The 12,544-nt window shown below is 49.4% G+C and overlaps 1 protein-coding gene across 4 annotated transcripts in view; it reads left to right on the plus strand.

Moving 5' to 3' along the window:
- The window catches only part of LOC144115377 (uncharacterized), a 106,484-nt gene extending 94,152 nt beyond the window's left edge, over window positions 1-12,332 (plus strand). For 2 of the 4 annotated variants that reach the window (XR_013311387.1, XR_013311386.1), the window contains 2 exons: window positions 10,576-10,763; window positions 12,078-12,332. Coding sequence is in view for 2 of the 4 variants with exons in the window: in XM_077649741.1 (XP_077505867.1) it covers window positions 12,078-12,142 (65 nt within the window). In the remaining 2 variants the exon portion in view is untranslated. The remainder of the gene's footprint in view (window positions 1-10,575; window positions 10,764-12,077) is intronic. The other 2 variants (XM_077649741.1, XM_077649742.1) reach the window with 1 other exon arrangement.
- The last annotated feature ends 212 nt before the right edge of the window (window positions 12,333-12,544 follow it).

Consider the following 12,544-nt stretch of genomic DNA (forward strand, 5'->3'; position numbering starts at 1 on the left):
GCACGAAAGAGCGAGCGACGCGATGAGGCAGCACGGCAATGCTCGCTCCGTCGCTTGTGGGCAACCTCCATGCAAGCGAAGGCGGCAGGCGACACGCGCCCACGACATACACAGCGGACCCCGTGCTTTGCACACTCCAGCTTAGTAAACACGCCCTTAACCTGTTCTCTCTCTTAAAATTTTGTGGATGTGCCTCATAGTCAGGGCGAAAGAAACGTTTTGTTACGTTTCGCCTACGACGCGCGGTATAGCCGGCGCGGATGCAACGGACGCCGGGGCTTCGTTCAAAGTGGCGGTCATTTTGACCCGTTCATCGCTGCCGCAACGCCTCCCGCCAAGCGTGTCCAGGCAGGTTTCAATGCCACGTGTCTTCGTGTGTGCGTGTGTGTGTGTGCATGTTGGTGCCCACGCTTGTCAAAGCGTGGCAGCCGGGGAGAGGAGCTCCCCAACTGGGAGGCGAGGAGGTCTGACCGGCGCCGGCCCGGCGGACGCGCACGTCACGTCTGAACATGTCCGAGCGTCGCCGTATCGGGCGCCTCATCCCGAGCCGTTCCTTCTTGCCCTCGACTCCGTGGGTATAAAGGCAGCTGCCCCGGACGCCAAAGAGAGACTTCGATTTCTTCCGTCGAGTAACGTGGTCGCCCTGACCGGCTGCTCTTTTGCGATGCCAGAATAAACAAGTTGTTCTGTTGCCAGTCGACTCATCCTTTGCCAGGACCTTCGGATGTTTCCAGCTGTGCCCCAGGCCGCCAGGCCAACGCTACCCTTGGGGCTTGCAACCCATTTGCAACAACTGGTGGCAGCGGTGGGATCGCGACAACGGAGGCCAGCAGCGAAGATATGCGGTCAACTGTATGCTGAGCAGCACAACGACCATCCGGGAGCAGTGCAACGAGCCCTGTGTGATGACTGGTTGCCTGCAGCGGAACGACTGCGCTGAATTCTTGGCTGCGAGGTTTGGTGAGTGCAGGACTTTCTTCTTCTGAGTTTTGCCAGGCTTTTGTTAGTGTCAGAAACAGAGCTGGTAATTGTGTTGTCGTTGCTGCCGGGTTAGTTTGCGGCAAGACAATAGTAGGCAGTAGAGAAAGCAGCATTCGGAGCAGCCATGGATTTGAAGTCGTTGCGCAAACCGAAATTGCTGGAGCTTGCAAGAGAGTTGGGTCTGGATGTCTCAGACAAACTCAGAAAACCAGAACTGCTAAGGGCTATTCTTGAGTTGGAGGCTGAGGATGACGAGCTGTCGGAATGCCTTGAGACCATTGAGGAGAGGGAGCAAGAAGAGAAAGACGAGCGCGAACGTAAAGAGCAAAAAGAGAAAGACGAGCGCGAACGTAAAGAGCAAAAAGAGAAAGACGAGCGCGAACGTAAAGAACAAAAAGAGAAAGAAGAGCGCGACCGTCAACACGCTTTGGAAATGAAGCGTCTCGAGGTAGAGATGGAACGCGCTCGTAATGGAAGTCAGGCACACGGTGCAGGAGAACGAGTATCGTTCAAAATGACTGACCTGATGAGGCCGTTTAAGCTTGGAGAGGACATTGGTTTGTTCCTGGTTAACTTTGAGCGAACGTGCGAGAAGCAGGGGTTCTCTCGGCAAACGTGGCCACAGCGCTTGCTCACTTTGTTACCCGGCGAGGCGGCCGACGTAGTCGCTCTCTTGAAGAGAGAGGAGGCAGAGGATTTTGACCAAGTGAAATCGAGTCTGCTAAAAAAGTACAGGCTGTCAGCGGAGGCGTTCCGTTGGAAGTTTTGGGAAAATGAAAAAGGCAGAAGTGAGTCATATACAGAGTTTGCCTACAGGCTTGTGTCAAACATGCAGGAGTGGCTCAAAGAGAAAGCGTTTGGTGACCATGAGAAAATTCTGCAGTGTTTCGGGCTAGAACAGTTTTATAGTCGGTTACCTGAGAACGTGCGGTACTGGGTCTTGGATAGGCCAGACGTTAGTACAGTGGCTAAAGCCGCCGAGCTAGCCGAGGAGTTTGTGACGCGTCGGGCTCGCGGAGCTAAGGACGGTCAAAAGGGTGAATTTGGCTCCAAGTCTGAGAGGCCGAAGTTCACACCCATGAGAGCAAGGGGGGACACATGTAGTGCGGATGCGAGTGAAAGCAGTCCGACCGAACGTAAGGAGACGGCGGCAGCCGAAGCCGAACGCAGAAAGCGGTTCGAGACGAGGTAAGCGCGCGTGTGTTATACGTGCCAGAAGCCGGGTCACTTTTCGGCGCAGTGTCCAGAAACAAAAACAAAAGTCGTGTTTTTGTCATTATGCAGCCCTGACGAGAACATGAAGCTTCTCGAGCCTTACATGCGAGACTTCCTCGTGAACGGGAAAGAGTGCCGAGTGCTTCGTGATTCCGCAGCTACAATGGATGTAGTTCACCCCTCTTACGTAGAACCCGATATGTTCACGGGCGAGTGCGCATGGATCAAGCAAGCCGTGGAAACTCACAGCGTGTGTCTGCCCGTAGCAAAAGTGCTTATTGAAGGACCTTTCGGAGCAATTGAGACGGAGGCCGCAGTGTCATCTATGCTGCCCCCCCAGTACCCGTACCTATTTTCGAACAGGTCCGATCACCTCCTGCGCGAAAAGGGGCTTTTGTTTGGTGAGGCTAGCGTTCAGTCCTTAACCAGATCGAGAGTTCGGGAGCTCGCTGCAAAGGCGGTAGTTGCGGGGCCGACGTTGTCGAACAATGAGAAAGGGTCGGAGGCGCAGCAAGGTGATATTCAGAGCACGTCCGAACTGAATAAAATTGAGCCTGTAGCGTTGAAGGCACCAGGTACTGGAGAGGAAATGCCCGACACGGGAAAGTTAGAAGAGCTATCTGCAGATTTGCTCATCGCGCCTATGTCAGATGGACTTAATAGGTTGCTAAAAGTCAGCCGGTCGGCTTTGATAGCCGAGCAAAAAAAGGATGGCAGCCTAGAAAACATGCGCTGCAATGTCAAGGAAGGTATCGCCAAGAAAAATGCTCGTTTTGTGGAAAGAGGTGGGGTCCTGTACCGGAAGTACTAGACCGCAGAGGAGTGGAGTTCGATCAGCTGATCGTGCCTCAGTGCTACCGTCAGGATCTGTTGCGCTTGTCGCATGGCGGTTCGTGGTCCGGACACCTAGAAGTTAAGAAGACTAAGGACCGTCTCTTGCAAGAGTACTATTGGCCAAGGTGTTTTCGTGACGCAGAACACTTTGTGAGGACATGTGACACCTGTCAGCGGGTTGGCAAACCAGGGGACAAATCGAGGACGCCGTTGAAGTTGGTACCTATCATTACGGAGCCTTTTAGACGGCTCGTTATGGATACAGTGGGACCTCTGCCGGTAACAGCCACGGGGTACAGACACATTTTGACTGTGATCTGCCCAGCGACAAAGTTCCCTGAAGCAGTGCCGCTTAAAGAACTCAGCTGAGATAGTCAATGCACTACTGTCCATATTTGCGCGAGTTGGTTTTCCTGCGGAAATCCAGTCAGATCAGGGCACAGTGTTTACTAGCGCTTTGACGACAGCCTTTCTCGAAAGGTGTGGGGTAAAGCTGTTACACAGCTCAGTGTACCACCCACAGTCTAATTCCGTTGAGAAGCTCCACTCCGTCATGAAGCGCGTGTTGAGAGCATTGTGTTTTGAACAACAAAGTGATTGGGAGCTGTGTCTGCCTGGGGTGATGTTTGCATTAAGGACCGCGCCGCATGCGGCTACGGGGTTTTCGCCAGCTAAGCTGGTGCACGGTCGCTCGCTGCGGTCTCCGCTTCGCATGCTTCGAGATTCGTGGGAAGGCAGGGGCGACGACCCAGTCGTGGTCGAGTACGTGCTTAGGCTACTCGAACGCTTAAGAAGGGCACAGGAGTTGTCAGGTGAATCAATGGCAAAGGCCCAGCAGAGGGCCAAGGTTTATTATGATCGGACAGCCAGGGCCCGTCGTTTTGAGGTGGGCGATGAGGTAATGATATTGCGCACGTCGCTAAAAAACAAACTCGACGTGCAGTGGGAGGGCCCAGCACGGATTGTCCAAAAACTGTCGGACGTTAACTACGTGGTGAGTCTGCCAGGAAAACGGAAAGCACAGCAAGTTTACCACTGTAATCTGCTCAAACCCTATAGACAACGGGAAGCAGTGGCGTGTATGATGGTAAACGTTCCCGAAGAGCTTCCGGTCGAGCTTCCGGGACTAGGCTCAGTGACGAACAGGGAAGACACTGATCAGGTCATTAGTGACTTAATCATTAAAGCACCGCTGTCGCCTGAGCAGAAAACCGAACTACACCAACTCTTACAAGAGTTTCAAGGTCAGTTCTCTGAGAGGCCTGGTAGGACTTCTTTCCTTACTCATGAAATAGAACTTACCTCCCCAGAGCCAGTACGATCCAAGGCGTACCGGGTGTCACCCCGCCAGCGCGATATTATGGAGGCTGAGGTAAAGAAAATGCTACAGCTCGGTGTTATTGAGGCGGGTGAGAGTGATTATACCTCCCCTTTGATTTTAGTTGAGGTACCGGGCAAGGAACCTCGTCCTTGCGTCGACTACCGCAGGCTTAATTCCATCACTAAGGATCAAATTTATCCGATCCCTAACATCGAGGAGCGCCTTGAGAAAGTTAGTAGCGCTCAGTTTATTTCCACCCTAGATCTTGTCAGGGGTTATTGGCAGGTTCCACTTACAGAAGAGGCTAGTAGGTATGCGGCGTTCATTTCACCAATGGGAACATTCCGTCCTAAAGTTTTGAGTTTTGGTTTGAAGAACGCGCCATACTGCTTTTCAAGCCTCATGGACAAAGTGTTGCGGGGACAGGAAGAATTCGCTTTACCGTATTTAGACGACGTAGCGATATTCTCCGCATCCTGGTCTGAGCATATGGCACACTTGCGGGCAGTGCTAACCCGCCTGCGCGAAGCGGGCTTGACAGTCAAGGCTCCCAAGTGCCAATTAGCACAGGCCGAGGTTGTCTACCTCGGTCACGTGATTGGACAGGGTCGTCGCCGCCCCTCTGAAATAAAGGTGGCCGCTGTGCGAGACTTCCCGCAACCGCGCACGAAGACCGATATTCGGTCGTTCTTAGGTGTCGCCGGCTACTATCAGAGGTACATCCCCAGGTACTCCGATATCGCGGCTCCCCTGACGGATGCTCTAAGAAAAACAGAGCCCCAAACAGTCGTCTGGGGCGAGACAAAGGAAAGAGCTTTTAGCGCCCTAAAGAGCGCCCTAACAAGCCAGCCTGTGCTACGATCGCCAGACTACACAAAAGGGTTCGTTGTTCAGTGCGATGCTAGTGAGCGAAGCATGGGCGTTGTACTGTGCCAACGGGAAAATGGAGAAGTGGAACACCCCGTCCTGTATGCTAGTCGTAAGCTGACCTGTCGTGAGCAGGCGTACAGCGCCACCGAGAAAGAGTGTGCGTGTCTCGTGTGGACTGTTCAGAAATTGTCATGCTACCTAGCCGGCTCGAGGTTTATCATTGAGACGGATCACTGCCCTCTCCAATGGCTGCAGACCATCTCTCCCAAAAATGGCCGCCTCCTGTGCTGGAGCCTCGCTTTGCAACAATATTCCTTTGAGGTGCGTTACAAAAAGGGGAGTCTCAACGGTAACGCCGATGGCTTAAGTCGAGGCCCCTAACGTAGGAATCCGCCTCAAAGTTGTTTGTTACTGATGTTTTCTTCCTAAGGCAGGATTTTTAACATATTGCTTTTGTTTAGTGTTTCAAAGTGATGACGTGCTTTCTAGTGCAATTTTCCCATTTGTGGACGCGTTCTGAGTGCTGCTTGACTACTGCAAGGAACTAGGCAGTAGTATAAAAGGGGAAAGAGCCTGGCAGAGCTTAGTGAGGGTTGTCTCGTGCTTGCTGACTGAGCGGTTGCGTTTCGGCGTAGTTCTAACGCTTGCTGGGAACGAGAACAAAAATGGCAACTCTCCCGAAGTCACTTTGCAGTGACCTGTGTGAACCTGAACCTGAGAACGAGGCCTTCTCTGTGCGCTGCGCTCAAGCAATGCCGAGGGACGACCGATTTCGATTACGAGCATCATCGAGCGACATCCCTCCGGACAGCGGATGCAGTCCCCTGACCATCGGGATCTCCTTCTCCCGGCGGGGCGGTCTGTTACGTTTCGCCTACGACGCGCGGTATAGCCGGCGCGGATGCAACGGACGCCGGGGCTTCGTTCAAAGTGGCGGTCATTTTGACCCGTTCATCGCTGCCGCAACGCCTCCCGCCAAGCGCGTCCAGGCAGGTTTCAATGCCACGTGTCTTCGTGTGTGCGTGTGTGTGTGTGTGCATGTTGGTGCCCACGCTTGTCAAAGCCCGGCAGCCGGGGAGAGGAGCTCCCCAACTGGGAGGCGAGGAGGTCTGACCGGCGCCGGCCCGGCAGACGCGCACGTCACGTCTGAACATGTCCGAGCGTCGCCGTATCGGGCGCCTCATCCCGAGCCGTTCCTTCTTGCCCTCGACTCCGTGGGTATAAAGGCAGCTGCCCCAGACGCCAAAGAGAGACTTCGATTTCTTCCGTCGAGTAACGTGGTCGCCCTGACCGGCTGCTCTTTTGCGATGCCAGAATAAACAAGTTGTTCTGTTGCCAGTCGACTCATCCTTTGCCTGGACCTTCGGATGTTTCCAGCTGTGCCCCAGGCCGCCAGGCCAACGCTACCCTTGGGGCTTGCAACCCATTTGCAACAGTTTCCTCTACGGCAGCGGTGTAGCGGCAGTGGAGATAACGTGGTTGCGGAGACGAAGTCAGATCACGGATTCACGGGGGAGGTGTGCTTCAGTGCCTGTGCACTCCGGCTTAGTAAAAACACTCCCATAAATTGTCACCGCAATCTGCTTGTATGTGAGTGAACTATAATATACGAGTGAGAATGCGCACCGCGAGTGTTTCTACACGTATATGCAGTTGGAGTGCAGCGGCTCGGTGGATCGAGTGCCAGTACCCGCGGCTTGACACTCATGTCTCCCTGCAGTGCGCCCGCTCGTATAGCCCGCTCCAAATGTTTTTAGCCCTCCGTAACGGACAAGTAGATTGTTCTCATTATTTGAATGATGCGGGTCTGCCTCACAGCTACAACAAAGCAAATATTTTCTCGACGGTGGTGACGACCAAGACGACATGCTTGTTGAGGCCACGTTGGTTGAGGGAATTTCGGATCTCGGATGAGAAGCTGTGACAAACCATGGACAAACCGGAAACTGCTTTCTGGGGCTCTGATTGGCCAATCGCGTGGGGGACTTCCGGGTGACGAGCGAAATTTTCTGTTGCTGCAGGTCCAAGCGACGAGACAAGCGACACGGCAAAAATGCTTCGCGCGACGGGGTCACTCGTCGCTTGCCGCCGTCGCGTTCGCTTGAGTTTTCGCGTACATGGAGTTCAGGCTTTACCGTGGGCACTTGACCGACAACGTGAAGGCTGCACTCGCTCAAGCGAACACAGACCTCGCTGTCACCGGGTGTCATGACGGGCCAGTTGCAGCCACTTGATGTCTGCATCAACAAACCTTGTCTTCGGAAATATTACACAGACTGGTTGACTGACGAAGACCACATGCTAACGGCAACGGGCCGCATCAAACCTGAATCGCTATCGCAGCTGGCGGGCTGGGTAGCTGCAGCGTGGGAAGACATCCCAGGTACATTGATCGTGCGCGCCTTTAAAAAGTGCTTGACGGTACCGAAGATAGTGCACTGTTTGAAGGGGACAGTGACAAGGAACACAGCGACGAGTCTAGCAGCGACGTTGACGTTGAATGAGCTCTGCACATTCAGATTCAATAAATGCTGTTTGCATTTTGTGAACGCTGTCCTCGCTTTTTTGTTTAGCCTACATTCGAGGTAATGTTTTTTTTTTGTTGGCTTCGGACTTTAGAGGGTCAGCTTAGAATCGGGGTCGGCCTAAATTCGAGTAAATACGGCAATAGGCATTGAAGGTACTTATGGTGATCAAGCCTAAGCAGTGAATTAAGTTGACTAGTGTTCAATTTTTGGCATAATTATGGTGGAATTTAGCCCAGCACAGATAAGCGAGTGGATGTTCATGTGCTAGCAGGTGGATCTGTATGGGAGGCAGATCATTATCCATATAAAAGGGAGAAACAGTGCGATGAAACATGGACACACAAAGAAACGGCACACACGAGCACTGACTCACAATCGAAATTTCATTCTGGTGGAGACTTTTAAATAGAAAACATGAGAGGGTGGGTAACAGGGCTGCTGCAGTGATCAGCAGCAATAAGTGTGGTCACGTCACAAGATGGCAGAAAAAAAACTGAACAAACGAAACTTTTAGGTGATAAAAAGACTTGTGTAAAGGTCCGTGAAAAGGTAGTCAGGTAGCTAAGATTAACAAAAACTGGAAAAAAAAGGTGGGGAATGCATTAAAACCATAAAGGACAGAGAGGAGATTACACAAGTTAATACATAAAAACATGAAGATAGTAAAACATTTAAAAACGCCCAAAAAAGGGGGACTAGAAGCCTTAAAATCTTGTAAGATGCTGCGGAGGATAAAACAAGATAAAGGCAGTACCAACAAGGGATCAGTGAATTACACAAGAAACCTTAGGTGTTGGTCAAGTCACCCAGAAAATCCAGCTGTTTTTTTTTTTTTTTTTACAAGAGAGGGATGGAGTGCTCACGCATTGTTCACTGGTGCGATGGATTTTGAGGGCTTCGACAATTTTCCTCGTCAACCTATCTCGTCCTCTGCTGATAGTGGTGCAGCGATTAAAGTCAGGGGTGCAGATTCGTTCAGGGTTGTTTTCCCCTATTTTGCGCTTCTTACAGTGCTTAGCCAGGTGCCCATAAATGGCTATACTTTTAGCATTGTTTTGACGTCCTTGGAATCTGATATTGATACACCTTCCCATTTGACCGATATACCTCTTCCCGCATGACACTGGCACAGAGTAAATTATTCCTGATTCACAGGGGACATAGAGTGTGTCACCCTACACCCTCGGGGTTCCAGAAGGTTATGCACTTTGGAACAGAGAGCGGAAAGCTTGTTGGGAGTCGTGAAGACAACATCCTAGAAGGTGTATCAATATCTGACTCCAAGAACATCAAAACAGTGTTAAAAGTACAGCCATTTCTAGGCACCTGGCTAAGCACTGTAGTAAGTGTAAAATCGGGGGAAAACAGCCCTGAACGAATCTGCATCCCGGACTTTAATCGCTGCACCACTATCGGCCAAGGACGGGATAGGTTGACGAGGAAAATCGACGAAGCCCTCAAAATTCATTACGCCAGTGAGCAATGCCTGAGCACTCCATCCCTCTCTTTGTCAAAAAAAGAGCTGGAATTTCTGGGTGACTTGACCAACACCTAAGGTTTCTTGTGTGCCACGCACAGCTGAATAATTCACTGATCTCTCACTGGCACTGCGTTTATCTTGTTTTATCCTCCGCAGCATCTTACAAGATTTTAACATTTTTAGTTCCCCTTTTTTGGGTACGTTTTTAAAGCGATTACTTTCTTCATATTTTTATGCATTCACTTGTATAACCTCCTCTGTGTCCTTCATGGTTCTAACACATTCCCCACCCTTTTGGGTAATTTTTCACTGTTTTTTGTTAATGTTACCTACCTGACCACCTTTTCGTGGCCCTTTACACAGTATTTTTATCGCTTATAACTTTCTTTTGTTCCGTTTTTTTTTTCCATCTTGTAATGCGACCACACTGATTGCTGGTTATCGCTGCAGCAGCCCTGTTACCCACCCTCTCATGTTTTCTATTTAAACGTCTTTCCACCAGAATAAATTTTCAGTTGTGAGTCAGCGCTCATGTGTGTCGTTTCTTTGTGTGTCTGTGTTTCATCACGCTGCTTCTTCCTTTTAAATGCATTACCAACTAGCCCCGAACCTTGGTCTTCTGAGCATTGTCCATAATAGATTGCAATTGAAAGATAACTGATTAACCACCTTTTTAATTTTCGGGTTCAGGATCCAAGGTAAAATTGCAGTTTGAGTCCATTTCTGAATCAGCATCATGAGCCATGGTGCCAGTTCAGAAATTCCCAGAGCTAGGTTCACCTCAGATGTTGACACCTTCCAATTCTGTTGACAGCTTCCAATAATCTTGTGCTTTAGGGCCAAACTTCTTTATAGCAGGTCATAAAGAGGTCTTACCGACTTCTTGCACTGGAGCATACGTTATCACTTGTATGGACCACTGATTCTTGCAGAGCAAGATTAAACGTTGCAAGCTAAAAAAAGCTTGCGTGTGCGTAAGGTAGATAATTGTGCCACACAGCCATCAGTTTTTGCCATATGCCATGGTGGCAATTGCATTCCACTAAGGCACTTTCTTTTGCACTTCATCTGTTTCAAAACTCTCCACGTGCCCTTGCCTTCTATTTCGGTGGTACAGAACATTTTCTGAGCTCGAAAATTGGTCGCCGGCATTCGCTTCTCTGAAAGATTGTTGCCAGATACTGCCGGGCAAAGGGAGTGTCGTTACAAATACCAAGGGCCGCAGACACAAAGTTACTAAAGTTTCACTGCTGGCTGACGACCTGTGCCATAATTAAAAGCAACCCTTTGTACATACATCATGGCAACGACGGCTTGTTGATTGCTGTGCACGCTGCTACTTGCAGTGCACGCTGCTACTTGCAAAACTTGGACAAAGAAGCAAGCACGCCTCCAAGCAGGCTCTCCAACCAGTAGCTCCGATCAGTTGTCATGACATCAAAGTTTGTCACCTTGTGCCTGCTTGCCACCTGTGATGCCACGCTAGCAGGCGCGAGGTAGCTGACTGCAACATCATGACAATGGACCACTCCCTGTGCGTAAACAGTGTCATGCCAAGGGGTCTGGCGGGCAGAAATACCCATTTTGGCCTCTGCATTTATCTCAGATTTGTCATGCTTTTTCCTGTCTTCTCTCAATGGGGGCTACCTTGGTGCGTGTTGCCCTTGCTGCACCATGCAGTCAGCAGGCTAACGTTTTGCCCATCAAGCCAACCACACCTTCGCTAGTGACTTGGGCTGGTGACATAAGAGTGCGTCAACACCATTGCTTCGAAACTGAAATGGGTGCAGATGCAAAGATGTGCCAACTAGTGCCAAAACATTTCCGTGCCGATATCAACTTCCTCAGTACGCCATACTGCAGTCCATTGTGTTGGGTCTAGTCTTCTTGAACATCGGATGTAATGAACGAATGACGCATAGCAGTCATGCATATTATTAGGCTCAACTGTTGTGCTGCATGACTTAGCTCGAGCCTCAAGGATATCACACAAGGTGCTGGAGGCAACTTTTGTCTGCAAGAAAACAGCAGTGCATCAATAGCACATCTTGTCCACTTGTGCTGGTCATATGTATTGTGCCAAATTCTATTTTAAAACATAATATAGTTGCTATTTAGGGTATTGTGGTACAATAGAAACGTGAAATGGAGTAAAATGATAGGTGATGTGTGTTTTTCTATGTGCTGTACCTTTCATTTTTTGAACGAAAATACGAAGTACCGAGGCTTTTGTGGATGTTAAAAAACCTGGCTGCTCAGAATTAATGCAGAGCTCTATGTTAAAGCATGTTTTGTAGTCCAGGTATGGCTTCAACACTGCAGAATTCCATTTTCTAGTACAAGTTAAAGATCTCCAACATGTGACCAAGCTTGCATGGATACATCGTGAATCCACTGTTAAATTTGTCGTGACAGTATTTAGCACTATGCTTTTCACCATTGATGTGGCCTTATTTTGAGGATGAGTTACGTTTGGTCCATTTTTATTTTTATCATTGACAATATTTCTCTTTTAAGAGTGATTGTGTCCTCAGTCTTTCATTCAATGTGTTCATTGAATATCCCACTAACCCCTTTAGATGCTGCTTGCTATTTCTACATATTTACGAAATCTGTGCACGACTGTTGTGAATGTACTGCCAAGCTGTTTGCTTTGTGGACGACTGTGTATATAACATCTGAAAGGGTTCAGTAATTGACCTAGAGGCAATATTCCATGTAACATTTTTTTTATTATGTAATGGGGTTGTTATTAGAGGTAAATCTTTTCTTCTCTTAAAATCTGCTGAAACTGCACCAACTGATTTAAGTTCTTACCTTTAGTTCAGTGCTTCTAATTTCGTTACAGGAATTCAGCCACACCAGCCATCTCTTGCCAGGTGCAAGGAACCAGAAAATCACCTTGGCATGTGAGAAGTGACCAGCTATTCTGCAGGTTCAGGGTTCAGACTGCACTACATTCGCCAAGTTCCATGTTGTCTCAGGGACTGCTTGGAGTTGGGACTGAGATGTGTCCCTTTCACTTTCATTTTGCCTGTGATTCCTTGTATACCTGTTTCATCAAAAATCATTTAATAAAGAACTTGTTGATCCTTGAGTGAGATCCAGCTGCATGAGAGTTATAAATTCTCTTCTACTGTTTATTCCGGAAATTGCACACTACATTTAGAGGGCCTGGAGCACATCTTTGTTGATTCAAGAAAATTCCTTGGAATTGGTAGCACGGGATTTTGATGCGCAAAAATATTTCCCCATCGCTGAATGCATTCAGAGCAGTTAAAGGTGCATTTATCTCCTGCCTAGTCCAATGCCTCT

Source organism: Amblyomma americanum, chromosome 1 (assembly GCF_052857255.1).
Source record: "Amblyomma americanum isolate KBUSLIRL-KWMA chromosome 1, ASM5285725v1, whole genome shotgun sequence".
Taxonomy (NCBI): Eukaryota; Metazoa; Arthropoda; class Arachnida; order Ixodida; family Ixodidae; genus Amblyomma; species Amblyomma americanum.